The 25312-nt window shown below is 39.8% G+C and overlaps 1 protein-coding gene across 1 annotated transcript in view; it reads right to left on the bottom strand.

Moving 5' to 3' along the window:
• Positions 1-17199, bottom strand: part of SNW1 (SNW domain containing 1) — a 34366-nt gene extending 17167 nt beyond the window's left edge. The window contains exons 1-3 of the mRNA XM_032344806.1: positions 17094-17199; positions 11847-12000; positions 7324-7485 (exon numbers count right to left, since the gene is read on the bottom strand). Of these exons, the coding sequence (XP_032200697.1) occupies positions 7324-7485; positions 11847-12000; positions 17094-17107 (330 nt within the window). The 5' untranslated portion in view covers positions 17108-17199. The remainder of the gene's footprint in view (positions 1-7323; positions 7486-11846; positions 12001-17093) is intronic.
• Between the last annotated feature and the right edge of the window lie 8113 nt (positions 17200-25312).

Below are 25312 nucleotides of genomic sequence, written 5' to 3'. Positions count from 1 at the left end.
GCTGGGACCAGGACCTGAGCCGAAAGCAGCGGCTTAACCAACTGAGCTACCCAGGCGTCCCGAATATAAGAATTTTAGAGACGCTCATTTCTATGCTAAAGGTGATGATACTGTAGGCCCCGCAGAATGTTCTCTATCCCAGAAAAAAAAATCTCATGACTTACAGAGAACTCTCTAGCTTGTTTTTCTCAGGAATGAGACAGAGATCAGGCAAGAAAGTGTATATAGTTTACCACAAAACATGACCGCTGATAGGTGAGCTGCTAGTGTCACTAACCTCTCAGTGTTCATTTGGAAGGGACCTTAAAGTCACTCTGGGGACAATAGTGAGGCTCAGTACATTAAGATCACACAGCTACTAACTGACCTCAAAAGTCTTAACTTCTTTTCAAGACGGAAAAATCTATACCACATCAGTTTAAAATTATATAACAGTACTCTAGAAAATAATATCTAGACTATGAAGAGTTAATTACTTTTACACAGCAATCATACAGGAAGGGATTCCAAGTAAATGGCTCCCTGGTAGACATACACACTCAACAAAGTCTCAATAGTAATTTAGCATACAAGAGCCATTTGCTGCTTCTTATTTGGGTATTCCAAAGTTAATAACCCTTTAAATGAGCATCAGTAAGATTCTAGCATCTCAAAAGCTGAGTGAAGGACGTCTGAAGAGCAAGATTCCTCCATGGTGATTAACTATAAAACCCCAAATTTTTATTGCTTGAGAACTAAATGTGCTAAAGAAGCTCAGTATACCCCAGGAGGCAAAGGGGCTAGGGAGGGTTATCTGAAAAATACAATATATTCTAGAAGGTATGAGGAGCATAAATGAGCTGTGTGAACAAGACGAAGCCATAAGTCATCTGTGAAACTTTGTTTTATTACTGAAAACTGGCAAAGAACTGGACTGACTCGACAGGATAAATGTTCAACATATTCAGCACTTGGGGGGTAAAAAGAAAACACCATCTTTAGACTTAACTTGTTTGTGAAATCATATGAACAAGGCAAATACAATTTATCCTGGGGTCAGTTTAAAGTTGCTGTGAGTTGTTTTTTTGGGGGTAAAAAGGGGTTGAAGGCATTCGTTTAGGTAATATCATGTATGTAACATTTCCCACAGAACTATTTCAGAAGGAAAAACGTAAACATCAAGGCCTTTTATTTTAAGATTTATCACTCAAGTCACAATCGGGGGGAAAAAAAAGGATTTAGTTCCATCAAAATTTAATTAAAGAAATGTTTTTCCCTACCAAATTTGTATTACTGTAAGTCTTGTGTATACAGTATTTATTTTACATGTAGAGAGATCTATGGCCTTAGACTTGCCCTAGAATATTATCCCTTGTTATCTTGCCTTTTTTCTTCATCTCTTACACCTAGGGCTAGCATTTACCATTCTTGACCTTTCACTATTAATATTTCAGTGAGAAGTCTCACGTTTCTGAAGAAAACCAGATCCTTCTGATATAAATCAGAAATCTTTGCACTCTAAAACAAATTCAATAATCCAATAAGCTGTTTTCATCTTATGCCAAAGACTCTGAACACCAGCCTCCTGAATGATATTGAATTTTTAAAGCCCCATTTTAGAGCCACATTTAGTAGCCAAAACAGGACAATCAGTGGTTTTAAAATAGGGCATTGCTGCCACCTCCAAGGCACTACAGGCATTTAATAGGTAGTGGCAGTCATGTTAAACATTATACAATGCTCAAGACAGTACCAAACAATCAAGAAGTGTCCCCTCCTCCCTATCTATTTGCCAACATGTACTCAGTTAATGTTGAATTATTACATCCATTCAAAAATTTCATGCATTAACCCATCCACTTTTTTAAAAAATTAAAATACTTATTTATTAAATCTGTGTAAGAAGCTCAAATGTATATTCCAGGGCATAAAGTCCAGCAAGGAAACATATCTACCAGGAACAATGTTAGAACAGTCCAAATAGCCACTCTATTCTATCTTCCTCCTGAATTAATTCAGCGCCTTGCTCATTCTGTTAAAAAAAATCTTCACTGTGTGTGGGTGTGTGTTTAAAAACTATGTTTTTAGAGTTTTAGGTTCACAGCAAAATTAACAGTAAGGTACAGAGAATTCCTATATACGTCCTGTCCTGACACATGCACAGCTTCCTCCATTAGGATTAGGGTTAGGGGTTGGGTTATGGACATTGGGGAGGGTATGTGCTATGGTGAGTGCTGTGAAGTGTGTAAACCTGGCGATTCACAGACCTGTACCCCTGGGGCTAATAATACATTATATGTTAATTAAAAAAAAAAAAAAAGGATTAGGGTTAGGGTCAGGGTTGAACCTCTGAGTGGTACCTCTATAGAATATTAGTTTTGGATTCATCAGTAATGGCTGCATTACAGACAAACATGTACAAAGGAACATTATTTTAGAGACCTTTTTGGGCAGAATACAGAAATCTAAAAATAAACAGTTCTAACACTTTTAACACTCTAACTCCATTCCACTTTCAAACCAAAATAATCACCAACATACATGGTTGTTAGAGAAAGGAAAGAAAGAAAAAAAACTTTCAGACATTCTCTGGGAATCAGAAAATTTGTGGTTTCCAATATTAAAATTTAATGCAAAATTGGGCTAAAATGGTAGACATTCAAAATTATCAACCTGTCAATACCAAACTTTTGTCCTAAAGTGTTGCCTTCTCCCAACCAATGAGAGGAGAGGCAGTCCATACCAATAAAGAATAGCGATTATTCCAAAGAATGAGAGATGTGTCAAAACAAAGGCAGCTAAACCCCAATGAAGGCCTCCATGGCACAGAGACATTGTATGTCCTGCTGTATAGAGACCTATTTCTTCCTTTCGCAGGAATGAATTATGCTTCCCTACTGGCTCTGTTATTCAATGAAAACTGCTATCATTTCTCCAAGAATCACTGACAAATGTCTGTGTGCCAAGCTATCAGGCACAAAGGTGACAAAGAGGAATCCTGAAGATATATTTTCTGTCTTCATAGAGCTTATAGTCAAATGACATAGATAGTGGTGAAGTAAAGCAAAAGGTGATGACTGCTATGATAAACACAGGGAAGAAGAAGAAAGGAAACCCTATTTAGCCAAGGAAGATTAGGAGGAGTACCCTGAAACAGTGAAGAGCGAGCTGCAGTTTGAAAGCAGTAGAATTTCATCAAAGAATATGGGGAGGGCTTTCCCATGCACAGGAGGGCATCCATGGGAAGTTCCCATGGTAAGAGAGAATGTGCCATATTAGGGGAGCTGCCAGTAGTTCCTCATAGCAGATCTTCAAAGAAAATGCCTGAAAGCTTTTTCTTCTTCTTCTTTTTTTAAAGACTAAAAAAAAGTTTTAAGATATCTCTACATCCAATGTAGGGGCTCGAACTCATAACCCCACGATCAACAGTCACATGCTCCACTGACTGAGCTAGCTGGGCACCATGAAAGTTTTTTCTTCTTTAACAACCACTCACAATGGTGATTACTTTGTACTGAAAATAAACAGAATGGCTAAAACTGGACTTTTTGACTTTTGGATTTCAGTATTCTGGTCATGGGAGTTGAGACTAGGTTAGAAAGGTAGGGAAGTGGTCAAGTGTGCCATAAGGACATTGGCTGTTTACCCTTAAGGTCATGGAAAGATTCTAAGTGTGCATACTTGTGCACGTGTGTATGTGGAGGAGAGAGAAAGAGAAGGTGAAACAAACAAACAAAGATGAATTTGTTTTCCTAGGCAGGCAAAACAAATGCCAAGGAGATGGGTTAAGACTCTGCTGTGGTAAATAAAGCAAGAAACGATAAGGGCCTGAATTAAGTAGCAGAGAAGGGTACATAGCTGAAAAGTGTTAAGAAGATAAATCATGGTGACTAAACAGATGGAGAGCTAAATAAACAAAATAAAATGGAATGTGTTCGGCAAAGTCTTTTTAGAGAACACATAGCTTTATGTGTCACATTTGACATCTGAATATCCTTTGACCCCGTAAGTCCACTAAGAATCTATTTTACACAAATATTCAAGTCCAAAAGGTATTTGTATATGGATCTTACAAAAAGCACTGTCTGAAAACTAAAGAACGAGAAACCAATGCTTTTTTTATTTCTGAAACCACCAATGCTTAAAAATAAAAATATAAACCCAAGCACACCACAGAATTCTATATAGATTTTTATTTATTTTTTTTTTTTTGAAGATTTCATTTATTTATTTGAGAGAGCGAGAGATCACAAGTAGGCAGAGAGGCAGGCGGGGGAGGGGGAGAAGCAGGCTCCCTGCTGAGCGGAGAGCACAATGCAGGGTTCGATCCCAGGACCCAGAGATCATGACCTGAGCCAAAGGCAGAGGCTTAACCCACTGAGCCATCCAGGTGCCTCTCTATATAGATTTTAAAAAAATAAAACAGACCAGGGTACCTGGGTGGCTCAGTGGTTAAGCCTCTAACTCTTGGTTTTGGCTCAGGTCATGATATTGAGTTACCATGTCAGGCTCTGTGCTCAATGCTGAGTATGCTTGAGATTCTCTCCGTCCCTCTGCCCCTCCCCTACACGTGAACACACTTTCTCCCTAAAATAAACAGACCTATATATAAGCAGACCTATATATACTAATAAAAATCTTCAAAACAGGGGCGCTGGGTGGCTCAGTGGGTTAAAGCCTTCAGCTCAGGTCATGATCCCAGAGTCCTGGGATGGAGCCCCGCATTGGGCTCTCTGCTCAGCAGGGAGCCTGCTTCCTCCTCTCTCTCTGCCTGCCTCTCTGCCTACTTGTGATCTCTGTCAAATAAACAAATAAAATCTTAAAAAAAAATCTTCAAAACATATTAAGTAAAAAAAGCAAGTCTATGAAAGTTATGAATATTAAAACCTCATTCATGTTAAAAAGAAAAAAGATGTTTGTGTGTGTTATGTGAAGTGGGAATATGTATACATCAATGTCTAAATCCACAACAAAGATCTGGAAGGATGGATATCATTAGAGTAATAGTATTTACCTTCGTGAAGTAAAGTGGGAGAAACAGGCAGAACTGTATATACATACTTAAGTACTGTTGATACCTTCTACAGTAAGAACTTACTATTAGTGTATTTTTAAAAAATCAATAAAATAATGGGGGAGAAAGAACTCCCAGACTTTTAGCATAGTCAGTCAGAAGATATCACTGCCAGTGGCTAAGTCAGAGAATAAGAGAAGGTAGATTAAGTGGAAAATTATGCACTTAATTGGGTTTGATGAGCAGTGCTTTGGGAAAATCTAATAGATCTGCCATCACAGGCACTAAGATATAAGGACCTGGAGCCCAGGAGAGAAAACTGGGCTGGAGACATAGATCCAACAGTCAACAAACTAAGTGGCAATTTTAGCCAAGGGAATAAATTAGATTAGTCAAAAAGATGGTGTTGTGAGAAACAAAGTCTGAGAGACTTTTGCCAGAGTTTATCTCCGCAGACTGGCTGAGATGAGGCTCTATTGCAGTGAAATGAAGAATGAAACAAAGTGAAGAAGTAGAACAGGTTAACAACAAGCAAAAAGCTTGAAGGAAAGTGAAGGCAACTAGGTGGAAATTTGGTGGTAGCGAAAGGGAGTCCTGAGGGTTGTCAGGGAAAAATTTTTTTACAAAAGATGAGATAAGAAAAGCAAGCGTATTTAAAAAGCTCACAGGGGGCGCCTGGGTGGCTCAGTGGGTTAAGCCTCTGCCTTTGGGTCAGGTCATGGTCTCAGGGTCCTGGGATCGAGCCCCACATCGGGCTCCCTGCTCAGCAGGGAGCTGGCTCCCCCCCACCCCCGCCTGCCTCTCTGATCTCTGTCAAATAAATAAATAAAATCTTTAAAAAAAAGAAATAAAAGCTCACAGGAAGGAGCCAATAGAGGAGGGGAGATGAAAGTCATGGTTAAGAAGAATAAAGAAAAAGTGAAGTTGTAAAGGAGAGGTTAAGGAATGAAATTCAGGACACACGGGAGCACACCTGTTGTAAAGGAGAGGTTAAGGAATGAGATCCAGGACACACAAGAGCACACTTGGCAAGATTAGGTTTAGATACATGAGCTTTCTTAGAGAGACAAAAGGAAACATCAAGAGAGAAAGCTAAGTGCAGGATAAAGAAAGCAGACAATTTTCTTCCACTAGTCTTTGAATGCAAATAGATGTCATCTAGTCACCTGTTAAGCTGAGCTATGGAGAGAAGGAGTTAGAGCTTGGAGGAACACCAAGGGAGCCCAGCTGAAACCCAAGACACAGATGTGCATGACAGTGTAACTGTTTTCCCTAAGAACTCAGGAGTTCTTGACACAGGAGCAGAGGATGGGTTGTCATCAGTGTTACTTTAGAAGGTAAAATGAAAATGTTTCTAGGACAGTGAGACAAAGGGCAGGTACTGAAGGTTCTCAAGTATTTTTTCCCAATATATTCAATTCTAAAGAGATCTCTACCTTTATGTGGAGCACTTATTTACAAGGGAAAAAACTAGGTCTTCTTAAAAACAGTTCCTTGGCTCTGAGTATAGCTGCTCTGTGATGAGATTATTTTAAGTAAATTTTATTTTTGGTCTTTGGATTACTTTGTAAGCAGGGCCATCATAAATCTAGATAGCAAGTGCCAGTTTCATACTTAAGGGAGAAAAAAGTTAGTGTAATTCAAATGAACTCTTAAAATAATCAGATATCTATGTAAGTACTTTGTAAGTACACGAGAAAGAATCAGAAGACTATACACAAAATCTAAATTTTCACTTTTTTGCGGGGGCTGGAACTGTAGATTTTGAACAAATTTCTAGTATTTAAAAAATGTTAATACTATAAAAGAGCTTTAAACAATTAAAATTTAACAATTTCAAATTGTTTTTAAAATGTTAAACAAATAGATGAAAACCCTAAATACATATGTTTTCATCAATTTGGGAGTCATTAAAGTCATTGCTTTAATATATTGCAACTGCAATATATTGCAATAATATATTGTTCATATTGTTATGAAGTCCTATCTTCAGTTAGCCTAAGTATATTTCATTGCTACTTTTTTTTTTAATTGTGAGAGAGTATGAGAATGCACGAGCAAGGGGAGGGGCAGAAGGGGAGGGAGAGAAAGAGAGCGAGCATCCTCAGGCAGACTTCCCACTGACGGTGGAGCCCGACACGGGGCTTGATCCCAGGACCCTGAGATCATGACCTAAGCAGAAATCAAGCTTAACCAACTGAGCCACCCAGGTGCCCCTCATTGCTAATTTTTATAAAACGAACTGACCATATATGTATCATTTATACAGTATAAAACAAAAACAAACAAAAAAAACCTCTTCAAAAAATATCTATCATTGAGAGGATTACCTTGTCTTTTGACTGTCCTTGCCGAGCAATTGCATCATATTTAATTTTTCCTTCAGCATCCACTTGAATGGCCAGTGCATTTGACATTTTTTTCTTTCGCCCCATATCCAGTGGATACTGGGCCACATGGATCTCTGGAAAAGCACCTCCATCTCCAAAATCCTATATATTAAAAAGAAAAGAAGAATATTTAATTGTAATTTCAGATTCAAGATACATTCATTCACTCAACAATCATTGAGACGTTGTTATGCTAGATGCGAGAGATATAGCAATAAAGAAAACAGAGGTCCTTGGTCTTGTACGTTATATATTCTAGTGGGCAAAGATTTTTATAAAAAGCCTAATCTTTCGCTTGTGATAATGCTTTGAAAATATAATGGGACTGCAAAGACAGGCTACTTTCAATAGGGCAGTAGGGATGGCCTTTGTGAAGAAGTAACGTGAGGTATAGCCTGAATAAGGAGAATCAGGCATGAGAAGATTTAAGGGAAGCACTTTCTAGGCAGAGCAAATAGCGTGAAGGCCTTGCTGCAAGAATGAACTTGGAATGTTCTAGGAAAGAAGTCCCAATGTGGGGCTGAAGCCTGCTGTGGACAGAGGAGAAGACACACAGGTGATAAGCTTGCATGGGTAGAAAATCACCAGATCATGAAAGGGGTTTCTAAACCATGGCAACAAATCTGGATTTTTACATATTTACATACATTAAGAAACTAAGCAGAGTGTTTAGGACAAGGAAAAGATTTTTAGTTTTAGTATATGTAATTTTCTTGGTAACCACTGAAGCTACACTAGCACAGAAACGTAAAGAATTTTTTTTTTAAATCAGATTTTAATATCAGATTGATTCGTGTTCCATGAGAAGCAAATAAAGAGAATAGGAAAGCCCCAGAAATGAGTTCACCACATTTCTAATGTGATTGTATATAATTATTTAGAAGACAGGGCAAAGACTTCTAAAGTAGAACAAGCTAAGTAAAGGCTGTTTTTGTTTTTAAAGACTTTTTTAAAAAATTTATTCATAAGAGACAGTGACAGAGACAGAAAGAGAGGCCAAGGCAGAGGGAGAAGCAGGCTCCCGTAGAGTAGGAAGCCCGATGTGGGACTCTATCCTGGGACCCTGGGATTATGACCTGAGCTGAAGGCAGATGCTTAAACAACTGAGCCCCCAGGCATCCCGAAGTAAAGCCTTTTGATGAAGTTTAGCATTACAAAAAAAGGTAGCTCATCAAATAAGCAAAGAAATAGTAAATATAATTTTTAAATAATTTTGTTAAATTTAGTAATATTTGCTTAGGACCTTATTACAATGTACAAAATATAATCCACACTCCTTTAATTCTTTTTTTAAAATCTTTTTTTTCTTAAGATTTTTATTTATTTGACAGAGAGAGAGAGAGAGATCACTAGTAGGCAGAGAGGCAGGCAGAGAGAGAGGGGAAGCAGGCTCCCCGCTGAACAGACAGCCCGATGCAGGCCTCGATCCCAGGACTCTGAGATCATGACCCAAGCCGAAGGCAGAGGCTTAACCCTCTGAATCGCCCAGGCACCCTCTTCTTTTTTTCTTTTTTTTTAAAGATTTTATTTATTTATTTGACAGAGAGAGACACAGCAAGAGAGGGAACACAAGTAGGGGGAGTGGAAGAGGGAGAATCGGGCTTCCCGCCTAGCAGGGAGCCTGATGCTGGGGTTCGATCCCAGGACCCTGGGATCATGCCTTGAGCCAAAGGTAGACACTTAAGGTCTGAGCCACCCAGGCACACCTACACTCATTTAATTCTTGTGTTTCTTCAACACCTCATATTTTCACATAGAAAAAATTCAAGTTTAACAAAGTTAAGTGATTTTCCCAAGATGTCATAGCTAGCATATGCAGGACCTGAACTCAGATCTTATGACTCCAAAAAACTTTGTATTTTCTACTGAACTAAAATTCCCTTCTTTTAGTTCAAAAATGGTCAAGTCATACTATTAAAAAATGATAGAAAAAATATTTTAAAAAATTTTTATTTAAATTCCAGCTAGTTAACATACAGTGCAATACTAGTTTCAGGAGTATTACTCAGGGATTCATCACTTACATACAACAACATAGGAAAAAATATTAAAATCAAACACTTAGAGGATGTTTGACACACACACAAAAAAAAAACAACCAAAAAAACCTTATGAAAATAACAACTTAAAAAAAAAAGATTTTATTTATTTGACACAGTGAGAGAGAACACAAGTAGGGGGGGAGGAAGACAGAGGGAGAGGGAGAAGCAGGCTCCCCAGTGAGCAAGGAGCCTGATGCAGGGCTTAATCCCAGGACCTTGGGATCGTGACCTGAGCCAAAGGCAGATGCTTAACCAACAGACCAGCCAGGTGCCCCCAAAATAACAACTTTTATAAGAGCTTCTCCTTCAAGAAATATTCCATTAGATCTTGAATATGTGATTTCCTAGGTACAATATGCTGACCTGCTGAAGAAAAATTCTGACATTTTTAAAAACAAATAAACAATAAAGCTAAGAGAGACATTTTCTTATAAACTGGGCAGAAAACTGTTACAGCATTCCCAAGAAAGTTGCTACCTGTACCAAGGCCATCACTGTGACACATGCTCAGATTTGCTGGGGTTCTTGAACTATAATAAGCACTTCAGAACTGTGGATGTGGCATTATGCAGTCATTAAGCTTGCCAGAAAATCATAGCTTTTACTTTGAAAACTAGAACAAAATGCTCTCCCCACAGAACGTTCACTCCCCTACAAAAGCATTCACAGTATTTCCAGATTAGCTGGCCATTTTGGTTTGATTTTCAAATAAGCTGTTCTGTTCTACCACGATATATGAAACCTTTCGTCAAGTAAGATTTTAAAAAGTTAATTGTCCCTGAATGTCATAATGCTGAAATGGAAATAAGGATGAGATTTCTGTTGTATGTAAAATGATGCCTGCCACCCCTGCCCTATGATCTGTTGAGAGGCAAACAAAGAATATCCAGCATCCCTCCAAAGAGATGCACTATCCTTCTCTGATGATGTGATAATGCCAATCACTACCTTTTGGCCCCAGATAAGAGGGCATTATAACCTCCTTGATAATCTTTTATTTTGTCCTGCTTCTCACAAATTACACCATCAGTGAAAACAAAAGCAATAACAACAATCCCATAGTAATTTTAGTAAGGCTGGCCTTCACACGTTAGAATTAATAAGGTCTAGAGGAGAGCTGAGGAAAAATAAACAAGGACATTTTTTTAGAAGACATGATCTAATTGGGAGTTTGTCTTCAAGGCTCTAGCGTGTTCTGGTAGGTAGGGAGGGATGCTAAACATGGGAGAGACTGAGAATACAGATGGCATCTTGTTGGGTGCAAAGCAACAAATTTCAGTCCAATGAATACTTAGTTTACTAGGATCACCCCTTGGAGACACACAAAAAAAGGCAAGGGCTCATGCCCTCCACATTTGTTAGGTAAAAATCACAACCATGAAAGGATAGAATGTAACAAATTTCATAAAATGAAAATATGTGGGTATAAAAATGAATGGTATAAGAACAGAGAATTTTAATAGGGCAGGGACATTCCTTGGGAAGTGGAGGGAGAAAATTTGCAGGAGTCAGAAGGAATATTGAGAGATGGAGAAGAAAAAGGCTTGATCAAAGAGGACGTGGTCTTGGGGAAGCAAAATAGTTAAGTCTCAAATATTTGCTTTTCCTCCTGAATGAAGAAGGTGGTCAAGCATGGGAATTCTGCCCTGGAATCAGGGAAAGGAATATGTACTGAATAGCAGTACAGGATAAAGAGTAACTGAGAGGACAGGTACTGCCAAAGAAGTTTGTTTTCTGGGAACAAGCTAGAGATTTAAAAAGATTTTTCCAATTTTCTTCTTTCTCCCTCACTGCCTCCATCAAATTCTCTTATACCTTCTTAAATGTGTATCTAATCCATATATTAGACCTATATAAACATTCTCAAACTGAAGACAAGAAAACAGATGAAGAGAGGTCAGGATCTGCCCAGGATCCCACAAACAGTAAGCAGCACAGGTATGACGCAAAACACTTATTTTTATTTATTCTTTTAAGCTTCTTGCCAGTGCTTTTGCCACTATATTTAATGGGAAGGAAATCAGAAAAAGATATGCTGCTGGAGTTTTCCCCAGAGGAAGGCTGTCTCTGCAGGGTTAAGTAGCATTGTGCATTCAAGGAGAAGGGAGGGAAAGGCACCTGAACATAAATGTGTTCTTCCCTTTTCTCCTCCCATTATTTTCCATATGCGGTAATTGCTGTATTTATAGAGGATATGTTAGTTTCTTTTGTACAAGTTTAATAGTTGGACATAAGAAGACACATAAGCAGGTACAATAATCTTGTGATCAAAAAGCAGTGATAATAAGAAGAAAAAGATCAATGCCCTAAGGGGAGTATATGTCTTACGAACTCACAACCAGGATTTCTAGCATACTGGCATTCATATGCAGAAGTTCTAGGGTTTAAATTTATTCTACAAGGGTCAGCACAATTACTTACCTCTAATAACCGAGGTATCCAGCCCTTCCGGTACCCGTACGGGGGAGGTTCTCTTCGGGAGGAGACCAGTGAGGTCTGTCGCGATCTCTGGGATCTTGCCTTTTCTTCAGCCTCAAGCTGGTCCTGAGATAGCTGAGTAGGTGCAGGTAAAAAGCTATAAGCAAAGATGATAAAAGTCAGAATTAAAAAAAAAATTCTTACATTTGATCATTGTAATTTGGCCATCAGAGACTTTTACCATAATACCTTTTCCCTTGAGCAGAAGGTCAAACATTTCAATGATTTATGGCAGTATGAAATATCAGTCATTTTATTTTGTCTGGTAAGAAATAAGTATCTGAGACATACAATAAAAAACGTTTGACTAGGTGCCCAGAATAAAAGAATTAATAGATAATTCATGTAATAGATAAACTACTGAGTATACTTTGACATTTCCTTTCCTATAACAAGCAAGGAAGCATCCTCAATTACCCAAGGGATAACTCCCCAGTATATGGTTGCCTTAGTGTCTTTACTATTTTCAGAGTCCTTATTTTTAACTGGTTTACTTTTAAGCTTCTTACTTTTAACATTTTAGTGTCAATACAAAAAAAATAAGGATCAGCACTGAATGTAACAAAGAGATGGATAAAGGAAAATACAAGTTGCATATTTAAGTGTGTTTTCCCAAAAGTATCTAGTTTAGAAGGCAATTTAACAGTTAAGAGATCAAAGATTCAAAGCAGAAATTCTAAAGATGTAGTTTGTTATTCTTTAATCAAAGTAGCCTTTCTACCAAACAATTCTTTGCAACTTTGTAGTATGATAAATATTAGCGATACCCCAAAGTACCATAAAAGGATCCCAATAAATGAATACATTTAATGGGAAAGTTAAGGTTTCTTCGTGATTCTTGGCTAGTAAGCGTATCTGAGTAAACAACAGAACTTATTTATTCAAAATATTGATCACTTGGGTGCAGGTACTGTGCTAGGCAGGCAATGAGACTATAAACTGAGAAAGACAGGTTTCAGTTTTGCAGAGGAGAGACAATCCCTCATACAAATCCGTAATTACAAATTCTATTAAATGATGAAGGAAAAGTACAGAGTGCTAATGACAACATATATAAGAGGGATCTAATCCGATCTAGAGTTGAGTACTGTGATGGTTAAGAGCCCAGAGTTCAAATCCTACCTATGCCAGGTAGTAACCCAAATAAGTTACCTACCTCTCTGAACCTGTCTCTAATCTGTAGAGACAGATCGAAAGACTACCTACCTCACAGAGTTGCTCTAAGTACTAAATGAGAAAATCTATGAACCCCTTGGCACAGTGTCTAAATACCGTTCAATACATATTTGATTATTCAGAGCTCCCCCAACTTGGGTTAGTTGCCCCCACCCATGCTCCTACAAGACTCCCTACGTACCACTACTAAAACATCCACCTCACTCTATCAGAATCATCTATTCATTTACCCTTCTTTTTCTCACTAGACTGAGCAACTTGCAGGACCTAACTCTCCAGGCACTGTCTAGCTCACAGCAAGGGCTGCTTAAATGTTTGTAGGAGAACTAAATTCATGTTGCCCTTTTCATTCACCATCTTTGTGTCACTACAATGGCCTTCAACCATCTCAAGATCTTCACATTTGCTATTGCATCTGCCATAAAATATTCTATTTATTTAAGAACATTCTTTCCTGGGGTGACTGGGTGGCTCAATCAGTTAAGATGCTGCCTCTGGCTCAGGTCATGATCCTAGGGTCCTGGGATCGAGCCCTGCATCAGGCTCCCTGCTCGGTGGAGAGCCTGCTTCTCCCTTTCCCTCTGCCTGCCGCTCTGCCTGCTTGTGCTCTATCTCTCTGTCACATAAATAAATATAATATTTTTTTAAAAAGAACATTCTTTCCTATATTGCTTTTATAGAACTTTTTAATGAACTTTTCCCCAGTTCATTCAATCATTCATTTTATGTATTGTTTTTAAAAAATTATTTTTATTAACATGTATTATTTGCCCTAGGGGTACAGGTCTGTGAATCATCAGGCTTACACATTTGACAGCATTTATCATAGCAAATACCTTCCCCAATGTCCATAACCTAACCACCCTCTCCCTACCCCTCAGCCCCAGCAACCCTCAGTTTGCTTTGTGAGATTAAGAGTCTCTTATGGTTCTTCCCTGTCCCAATCCCATCTTGTTCATTCATTCATTTTTAAAGATTTTAATGAGTAATCTCTAAACCCAATATGGAGCTTGAACTTACAACCCCAAGATCAACACTCACATGCTCTACTGACTAAGCCAGCCAGGGGCCCCCATCCTAGATCTTTTAGTCTTTCCTTCTTGGTATTCATGTCTCTTCTCAATTATACCTGCCCCCAGCTGTTTTCTTACCACCCATCCAAAACAGTACTCCACCCCACACATTCGAGTCACTCTGTCCTTTTATCTTTACCTTATTCCTAGTAATTACTATCTGAAATCGTGGTTGGTTGGTTTGTTTTAAGATTTTATTTATTTATTTGTCAGGAAGAGAGAAAAAAACCACAAGGAGGGGAGTGGCAGGCAGAGGGAGAAGCAGGCTTCTATCTGTGCAAGGAGCCTGATGCGGGACTCAATCCTAGGACCCTGGGATAATGACCTGAACAGAAGGCAGCCACTTAACTGACTGAGGCACCCAGGTGCCTTGAAATTGTATTATTGATTTGTTTACACACACACACACCTATATATATATAGTCTGTCTCCTAAAATCTAAGCTCTTTGAAAATAAAGGAGTTTGCTCGACTGATTTAATACTGTAAAACCAGCACTAGAATAGTGTTTGGCACATGGTAGACGTTGGACAAATACTAACTGAATGACGAATGAATGGATGGATGAATGGAGGCAAAAGTTCTGAGCTTCTATCATAGTTATATTCAGTACACCGCATATATCCAATACATAGGAGGGATACAAAGACGGTTACAAAGAAGCCCAAGTATTCACTTATTTTCTCTTTTCTTTACCTTCTGCTGGAAGAACTGGTTACTAGTATGATCAAAAGGTAGGCAGCCTACAAAAGCAAAGAGTTCAGACAATCCAATAAACAGGTAATTTGGCCTGGATTAGGGTCTGAACATACTCTAGCCTTCCAGAGGGTCTTAACTGTGCTGTTCCTTGTAAAGGATGACATTCCCACAAAGAGGCACATTCCTGTAGTGGCAGGGTAGGGGCAAGGAGTACACAGTGGGCTGTAGGCTATACACGCAAGCAGAAAGTCTACCTCAGTGGATCTCAGCTGGGGGGTAAAATAACTACAATGTAGGTATTTGACAACTTCTGGAAACTTTATGATTGTCAAGACTTGGTGATAGAGAATGGAAAGGGGGTGGGGGTGGGGCTGCCACTGGAATCTAATGGATAGAGGCCAAAGATGCTGCTAAATATCTTACTATACATAGGACAGCCCCATTCCAGAATGAATTATCCAGTCCAAAACATCAACAGGGCCACTGCTGAGGCATCTTAGTCTACCCTTTCCCCTTCACCAAATAAAGCATATTAAACGCAGGTGATATAATTAGATATATAACCCCCAATACACTTGAATTTAGAGACCTAAATCAGTATGACTTTAAATCTTTTGTAACAGTAACTGGTGACACCAGTACTGTAACACATCAGTATGTCAAGTCCCTGCTGTTAACTAATCCTTGGTAGATCTTAGAGATAAAGAACATTTCACTTGGAATCAAATCAACCAGAACTCAACGAAATCAGAAAACTATGTAGTTCCCAAGGGTAGTCATTTAAACGCAGCACTCTGCCACTGCAATTTTAAGCACACAATACCCACAACATCTCTGTTATTTTTCCCGTGTCCTTTTCAAATTCCACCTTTTCCACAACACCTTTCCTCTTAACTCTGGTAATTTTTGCACTCAAATGTTTGCTGCTTGTAACATTTACTAAAGCAACCTCCCTAGTCCATTCAACTTAGTTTTCTAAAAGATTTTGTTTATTTATTTGAGAGAGAGGGAGAGAGAGAGGCAGAGGGAGAGGGAGAAACAGACCCTCCACTTAAACAGGGAGCCCAACCTCAATCCCAGGACCAGAGCAGAAGGCAGATGCATAACCAACTTAGCCACCCAGCTGCCCCAGCCATTCAATTGATCTAATCTAATTCTTTTGCACTTAAGCTTAGTATTACACTGTGAGTATTCTGTGCTATTCTTTATTTCATATCTGTATGCCTTGTACCCCATCTTCCCTGCAAAGACTGTTGGATTTCTTTTTTTGTATACACACAATCCCTAGGATTGAGCAAGGCACCCAAAATGAATTCCCCCAAGACTTTTCTGAATAAAACATTTTGTGGGACTCATAACTGTCATCAGCCAGGAAACACAAGTGTGAAGAGAATCAAGCGTGTTAGGGAGCTCAAGCTCATGTCCTAAAACGATTACTTTCTTTACAACCACCCCTGACAACTCAACTTTTCCTGCTTGCATTCGCTAGTAAAGTTTTTCTACTTAGATGGGGCAACAAGGTCGCGGACTAGCAGGAGTTACGTAACCCTTCGGGATCTCCCAGTTAAACATCTTTTTCTCAAAGGCGGGGACCACTTTCCATGCGGTTACCAAGGCAACTGGGAACAGCAAAAATCTGAAGTGGTTCTATCTACGGAAGAAATTCTAAGGTCCAAAGTTAAAGTAGGGAGCAGCGGCGCATTAGTAGACAGTGGTCACCACCGTGACTAATTTAAAGATCTCTGTTCAGTGCGCCCCCCTCCCCGCCGCCTTTGTCAGGAATCCTTGTTCCGGGGCACAGGCGAGAGTTCGGCAGACACTCGGCGGTAAGCCGGGCAGTCAGCTCCCGCCGCTACACTTCGCCCAAATAAACCACTGCCCTCCACACCCCCGCCGTGTCCGCCTGAGCCGTGGACCGGACGGAGCGCTCTCCACAACCCCATGATGCTCCAGCGAAAACCACGTGCGGCTCCTTGGCATCTGAGGCAGGAGAACTATTCACCACGCCGAGGCTTTCGGCCCTAGTGAGAGAACGAACTCAACCCGGGAAACAGCTCAGGAAAGACCCCAGCTTCGGTGAGGCCTAGTCGCCCCGGAGGCCGGCAGGAGTGCCTAGCCGTAGTCGCGGCCCACGTTGCTCTGTGTCCCGAGCCAGGTCAGTGCCCGGAGACAGTGGGCAGAGAAATGAAAAAAGTGGGTGCTCCCAGACCCTTCCGTATCGAGGACCCCCATCAACAACCCACCTGGTGAGCGCCATCTTCTTCCGCTTCTTCCAGCGCGAGCGACAGCACCGCGGGGCGGGTCTTTCCCCTTGATGAGGAGGGGAAAGGAAGAAGTCCGCGATGCGCAGGCGCCTCGACCGAAAGGCCTTCTGGGATTTGTAGTTCTTTGGACAAGAGTACGCTTCGATTCTGTTTTCATCAGACTGAGCGGTTATGAGATAAGGGTTCAGTTAAGAAAGGCAGATGCATCCCTCGTATAGTGTGACAAAATAGGGCGTTCCCTAGGCAAAATAACGAAGGTGAGATGCCTTTCAAGATGCGTATTTTATTCCCAACTCAGTCTCATTCCCGGATTGTAGGGATCTCCAGTCCAAGAGAATCGGGAAGAGCAACGTTAAATAAAAGGGTGACTGGGTTTTAAAACAACAGGAAATCGTGAGACTGTCGAATGGAGAGTTTGGGAACGCTCTAAAAACATTCACACTCGAAACTTTTCTTTAAACGCTGTCCCCTAACTCCACAACCCACCCCCAAAACTCTCTCCTGGGGAGGTATTGTGTGATCTTGGTAAGTTACCTTTACAACACTTCTTCTGGGTATTATGTTTTGTTTTTATGTATGTACGTGTTTTAGATTATGTGTTTTACATAGCTTATGGGTTAAGCATAATCTCTGATGAACTGGTAGGATAAATGAAATCTGCTTATAAATACTGAAGAGAGGGAAGTGGGTGGACTATAGACGAAAAGAGAACAGCTGGTTTTGATCACTGTTGAAGCTACATAATGGGGAGATTATCCATTGTGTGGATAATTCGTCACACTAACACATTTGACATGTTCCATGATAAAGCGTAGATACAAACTTTTAGTTGCAGTGTAGCACACATACGGAAAGGTGCATACACTGTAAGTGTACAGCTCTTTGAATGTTCACAAACCAACCACACTACTATGAGCAGCAGAAGCAGCATCCCCTATCCAGGATGACTCAATTTCTAGTGACAAGATGTTGTAGGTTCATCTAGTATTGTTTCTACTCCAGACTTGGAATCAGTCATTTCTCCAAGGAGCCCTCCTTTAAGTGGGAAAGGGATATTTAGAGAAAACGATTTGGATGCTACAAATGTTCATTGTTATTGTGTTGATTATTGTTTGTAAGCCTTTTTTGGACTACAGATCTAAAAAATTTAGATTTACACACATTTTTTGAGAAAATGCATCATGAATTTATATTAGTATTTTCAATGCAAATTTAGGATTACACAGACTTTACTTAACTTTGATTTTATATACATATCTCTTCTGAAAATCTTGGTACCTAATGACTTTAACATAATTACATATGGCAATAACTATTAATTATCATAATTAATTAATATAATTGCTTTATCCTACTGTATATATAAAATCTTTCAGAATAACATTACTGAAATGATTACTAAACATATGCTTAATGATAATAGTTTCTGCTTTTTTTTTTTTTGGCAATTCTTTTTGCCCTTAGAGTATATTTCTTTAGGCGTATATAGTCAAATTGCACTGCTCTAAAGTGACTTAGGGAGAGGTGCACCTGCTTGGCTCAGTTGGTAGAGCATTCAGCTCTTGATCTCAGGATTGTAAGTCTGAGCCCCACGTTGGATAAAGAGATTTTAAAAAATAAATAAATACAGTGACTTGGAATAGTTCCTCTCTGTGGGATAATGCCACTAATTTGCTAGTCAGGTTTATTTCTTTTTCCTTTGAATTCTTAGACATTGCTTTAAAAAAAAGTTGTTTTGTGAAACAGTTTCATGGTTTCAAAGACAAAATTTACCAAACAGGTAGTACATTTAGGAAAGTCTAGATTCTTTCCCTGAACCTTCTGTCATTTCCCTTTCCTCTCCCTATAGATAATCTTTAAAAAAAATTTTATGGTTTATCCTTTCACTTAAAAATATACACAAATACATATATATTTGTATGCTTCTCTTTCCTAGACAAATGGTAGATACTGTACACACTTCTCTTCACCTTCCTTTTTTCACTTATTATATCTTTTATTTATTTTTAATTTTTTAAAAGATTTTATTTATTTATTTATTTGACAGAGATCACAAGTAGGCAGAGAGGCAGGCGGAGAGAGAGGGGGAAGCAGGCTCCCTGCTGAGCAGAGAGCCTGACACTGGGCTTGATCCTAGGACTCTGAGATCATGACTTGAGCTGAAGGCAAAGGCTTAACCACTGAGCCACCCAGGCATCCCACTTATTGTTATATATTGGAGATCACTGTTTGGTAGTATATAGAAATCACACTGGAGATTTTGAACAGAGAAGACACATGATCTGATTTGTTTTAAAAAGATCCTTGTGACTGCTGTGTTGAAAATGGACTCTAAGAAGTAAGGAAGGAAAGAGGGAAACCAGCTGGGTGGTTTTTGTGGTAATTCAGGGGATAGATGCTGATGGTTTAGGGAGGGAGGTAGTATTAGAGGTAGTAAGAAGAGATTGGAATCTGGATCCATTTTGAAGGTAGAACTAACAAATTTTAATGATAGAATTGATGTGAAGTATGAAAGAGAATAATCAAGGATGTCCCCAAGGGTTTTTGTCAGAGAAATTAGAGGGATAGAGTTACCATTTACTAAGATGGGAAAATTGCAAGAGGGTCATGTTTTTGGAAAAGATCAGGAGTTTAGTTTTGAACATGTTACATTTGAAATGGTTGTTAGACAAAGACAACTTTTAAAGATATTACGTATGCAGTTGTATATACAAGTTTGAAATGTGGGGGGAAAGGTTTGGGTTGGAGACCTTTGGGGTTAGATGGTATATAAATTGAATGAGATCAGCTGGGGAGTGAGTATAGTTACAGGGGAGAAGCAGTGCAAGGGAAGATTGGTGAGATGAGAAACCAGTGAAGGAGATTGAAAAGTAATGGCCGTAGGTTTGACCAATGGAATTAATGAAGACAAAGCATCTGTCTTTCGTTTGGGTCAGAAACTATACGATTGTACGCTTGAGTTACCAATATTTATATATCCTGGAAGACAGCAAGAGCCTGTGACAGGAAAGAATGAAGCCACTATGCAAGAAAGACGGAGTCCGAAAGGGTAAAGAGAAGGATAAGAGACTTGAGAGATGTTGAGATCTCTGACAACATCTTGGGAGTTCCTGGATTCAGCAGTGCGTGAAGACTGTACCATACTGAATTTTAAAATTTTTATTTATTTATTTAGTCATCCTGAATTTTTTAAATTAAGTGAGCCAATGAATTATTTTGTTGGCTTTAAGTTGGTTTGAGTTAATTCTCTATCATTAACAATGGAAAGGAGTTTATACGATATTTATTTTCTGTGCTCCAATAATACTTGTTTTTCTCCCAGTCTTAACATTTATCACACTTTATAGATTTTAATGGTTTACTTCACTGCAAAGAAGATTGAATATCTCTTATCTCCTGTGCCTGAACAATCTTGGGCAAGTCCTCTACCCTCACTGGATATAGACGCCTTATCTGTAAAAGCGTAGAGTGGGACAAGATAATATCAAAGATCCCTTCTACTGTCAATATCCTTTTATACTTGGTACTTTTTTCTAGGTTTTTTTTTTTTTTTTTCTTTTTCAAGTAAGGTCTACACCCAGTGTGAGGCTTGAACTCACAGCGCTGAGATCAAGAGTTGCATGCTGTACCACCTGAGCCAGCCAGGTGGCCCCATTTTTTTCTGGTTTTTAAATCTCTAGATAAAGAGTTTTAAAAATCTGCCATCCTAGGAACTATCAATACACACAACTTAGATGATTTGAGAGCCATTATGCTGAGTGGAAGAAGCCAGTCTCAAAAGATTATATATTACATTGGTCCTCGAGCAATGCAGGCATTAAGAGACATTGACCCTCCGTGCAGTCACAGATCCTTGTATAACTTTGACTCCCCAAAAACGTAATTACTGTAACTTCTTGTGAAATAAAGTAACTTAAAACTTACAATGTGGTAAGCTAGAGAAAAGAAAATGTTATTTTTTTTAAAAGGTTTTATTTATTTATTTGACAGAGACACAGCCAGAGAAGGAACACAAGGGTTGGGGGGAGAAGGAGGGAGTGAGAGAGGGAGAAACAGGCTTCCTGCTGAGCAGGGAGTCCCATGAGGGGCTTGATCCCAGGACCCTGGGATCATAACCTAAGCTGAAGGCAGTCGCCTAACAACTGAGCCACCCAGGTGTCCCCCCAAAAAAGTTATTAAGAAAATCATAAGAGGGATGGATGCCTGGGTGGCTCAGTCTGTTAAGCATCTGCCTTTGGCTCAGGTCATGATCCCAGTGTCCTAGAATCAAGCCCTGAGCCCCACATCAGGCTCCCTGTTCAGCAGGGAGAGAGCCTGCTTCTCCCTCTGTCTACTGCTCCCCCTGCTTGTGCTCTCTTTGACAAACAAATAAGTAAATATTTTAAAAATCACAAGAGATAATACAGTACTGTACTGTCTTAAAATAGTACACCTATTTTAATTAAAATCCACCTGTAAGTGGACCTCATGGGTCAAACCCATGTTCAAGGGTCAGCTGCATTTATGACATTCTTGAAATGATAAAATTTCAGTGACAAAGAACAGGTCAGTGGTTACCAGAGATTAACGGTGGGGGCAGATGTGACAGCCACAAGAAGTGTTTGGCGATGATGGAATTGTTCTGTATCTTGATTGTGATGGTGGTTACATGCCTTTTAGACGTGTGTTGAAATTCCTAGAACTGTATACCAAAAAACTCAGTTTTACTATATGACAATTTAAAAAGCTGGGTCTTGTTCCTACTGCCCTGCTGTTAGAAAGGAAATGGAAAATGAATTCATTTTCTATTGTCAGGTAACAAATTACTGCGAACTTAGTGGCTTAAAACAACACCATTTATTAGCTCATATTTCTGTAGGTCGGAGGCTGGCACAGTCCATCTCCGAGCCCTTTTTTGTTATTGGGAATTTGGTTGCTTGCGGTTGTAGGGTTGAAGTCCCTGTTTTGTGGAGTGCCGTCAATAGGGGCCACGCTTACTTCCTGCTGGCCACTCTCCACCCTTTTCCATTGTGGATATTTGCTGGGCACATCTCCTCTGACTTTCTCTTCCTGCCTCCAGACTGAGAAGACTCTCTGCTTTTAAAGGGCTCATTGATTAGGGCAGGCCCATCCAGAACCTCTCTTCATCTTAAAGTCAACTTTGCCCTATAATGACATATTAACACCCCAGGGATTAATGTAGGGCACGTATGTAAATGCTGGACAAGAAGGAGATCTTGGGATAGGACTTAGAATCCTGTCTGCTACAGGATATAAGCCAAAAGCGGGGGGGGGGGGGGGGATGGTGGAGGGGAGGAACCCACCTTATTTGGGTAAATGCAGGATTATCAGTCACATCGTATAGTTTAACAAGCATGATCTAGGAGTCTGAAGATATAAATTCAAGCTATAGCTTCACCAGTAGACTCTGTTATCGTGGTCAGTGACGTGATATGGACCAGGAGTCTTCGAAGAAGGGTCATGGAAGAATTCTTGAGATGTTTTCGGTGCAAAAAGGTTTTATAAAAGCAGAACAGGACCTGCCGGCAGAAAGAGGGTCCCTGTGATTGTGAATGATTGATTATATACTTTCAAGTTGGGAGGTAGAGATAGAGGAAAGTTCCAAAGAGATTTTCATATGTTAAAGAAGATTTAGGGATCGTGGAGGTCTGGCTATAGCCAAGCTAAAGTTGCCTTTTGCCTCTAGCAAAGCATTAACGGCGAGACAGTTGTGAGTTCCTGGAGGAGTGCCATGCTCTGTCTGTCTCAAGAATTTATCAGAGGGCTGCAAATTGTGAGGAAATTTAATTTTATCTACATGTCTTTTGCCTTTGTTCTCCTCCTCAGTCAAGACACTTAACTTTTCTGGGCCCCAATTTTATCAAACTTAAAATGCTGATCATGTTGCCTGCTGTATATATATCATCGAGGGATTTGGGGGACTTAATTGGGGTAATGTAGGTGAATATGTTTTACTCAACTCTAAAGCACTGTGTAAATATATATATAGCTATTACAGTTAATATTTTGGTTGGCATTGATCTGCTTTAACCTCTGCTCTAGGAATGTATTATTTCTAAAAAGAGAATAAAAGAGGAGCAAATTAGAGAAGGTCCCGGAAGCCAAGATCAAGGAGCTTAGATTTAATTCAGCAGGTGATTCGGAGCTGAAGGAGGACTTAAATAGAGGGCTGGGTCACAGAAACTGTCAAGAAAGACAGTTCTTAAGTCAGAGTGGGTTTCTATGGTGATGAGAGACAAAGGAGGCGGCTGAGGGCAAGGTTAAAGTAATTAACACGGGAAGTCGGTAAGGTACAGACCAAGACCTGGGATGAAGGATTGAAAGAAAGGGGCAGAGAAGTGCTGCGACCATCCCCTCTCCTTTCTTACAGAGGCACGTTCGTGTGAAGCATTTCTGCTAGTGGTGGTTTTGCACTGTCCTTGGGGTATATAGATTCGAATAGCAACTGGCTTTAATAGCAATCTTGACAAAACATAATTAAGAAGGCAAATCTACTGCAAAAGCAATATGATATTTCTACCCCAAGGCCAAGCGCTTTATTCAGTTTTGTCGGGGAGGGGGCTTGCGTTCCACTCTGGTGGATCTTCCTTGCAGCATTCATCCCTCATTATCGCAGGTAATTAGCAGCTGCCTGCACAAAACAGAGAGCCCCGTGAAGCCCCCCTCACCTGTGGCCAGGAACTATCAGCTCACTCCGTGTGTTGGAAATAGAGAGGGCATGCGCTCTCAGATAACTTGATAACTAACTAGCTGGGACTCTATAACCACAAGTGACGTGACTTAGGAGGTGGTAGGGTTGGAGGGGTTAAGGAGATTCTGGGGTCAGCTTCCCCAGGCTCCTCTCCCAGCTCCCTCAGTTGCTTGCTGTACCTCCTGGACACGCCATTCAACTTCCCTCTCTGTTTTCTAACTAGCCAAAAAAATGGGGAGAGTAAGTATAACCTATTTTCGTAAAGTTGTCAGGACAATGAAATGATGAAACTCACGTAAAGTACTTTTGGCTCAGTTGGTTGAGCAGCTGCCTTCGGCTCAGGTCATGATCCCAGCGTCCTGGGATCGAGTCCCACATCGGGCTCCTTGCTCAGCTGGGAGCCTGCTTCTCCCTCTGCCTCTGCCTGTGCTCGCTCTCTCCCCCACCCCCTCTGATAAATAAATAAAATCTTAAAAAAAAAAAAAAAAGAACAACGTCCAGTTATCTTGGCCTGAACAACATAAATTAAGCATCTTGAGCCTCACATTTTGCATTCGTAAAGTGAGTTATTAAGTTCATTTTTATTTTTTTTTATTTTTTTTTTAAAGATTTTATTTATTTATTTGACAGAGAGAAATCACAAGTAGATGGAGAGGCAGGCAGAGAGAGAGAGAGGGAAGCAGGCTCCCTGCTGAGCAGACAGCCCGATGCGGGGCTCGATCCCAGGACCCTGAGATCATGACCTGAGCAGAAGGCAGCAGCTTAACCCACTGAGCCACCCAGGCGCCCCTTAAGTTCATTTTTAATTAAGTTTATTAATTTTATTTCTAGGTTACTGTCCGCTTAACAGCCTCGTCTTCTATATGATGGATGTTTTTATTTATTGCATAAAATTTTATTTTATGTCTTGATGCCATCTGCTTTAGCTGTTGATTGCTGCTTTATTTATATTCATTCTCCAGTGAGAAGTAGCGTTTCCCCACCTCCCTTTGTATGCCCTCTCAATCTTTAAAAATTTTGTGGAATCAAAGTATGTTTGTATCAAAGTATAGTGAAAGAGGCCAGACCTACAGATTACTTAGCAACTGTAAGAGAAAAAGTGTAACTTTATAATGGAGAAGTCTTGCCATCGTCACTAGTGTCATTTTTAGAAGGACAGTCTGACATCAGGTGCTTCCCCAATTACCTGATCAAGTCAGACCTAGCTTCCAGTTCAGAAGAAATTCAGGCGATAGAGGACAAGTTAAATAACATAAGGAAAGAGAAAAATCTAGAAGGCAAGACGTTCTACAGGACAACTGGCCTAGACTCTTCAAAATGTCAAGGTTTTAAAGAAAAAAGTAATAAAATAGATGTGAAGAGCTGGACGAGACATAGCGAATGCACAGAGTAAAAGCTTGATTGGATTCTGTTTCAGTTGGGGAAAACTGCAAAGCTATTCTTGGGACATTTGAACAGATTTGACTATGGACTGGTATTACATTATGGAGTTTTTGCTAAAAAATGT

This window comes from Mustela erminea, chromosome 5 (genome assembly GCF_009829155.1).
Source record: "Mustela erminea isolate mMusErm1 chromosome 5, mMusErm1.Pri, whole genome shotgun sequence".
Lineage (NCBI taxonomy): Eukaryota > Metazoa > Chordata > Mammalia > Carnivora > Mustelidae > Mustela > Mustela erminea.
The sequence above is the reverse complement of the archived record's forward strand: the minus strand, read 5'-3'. Positions and strand labels throughout refer to the sequence as shown.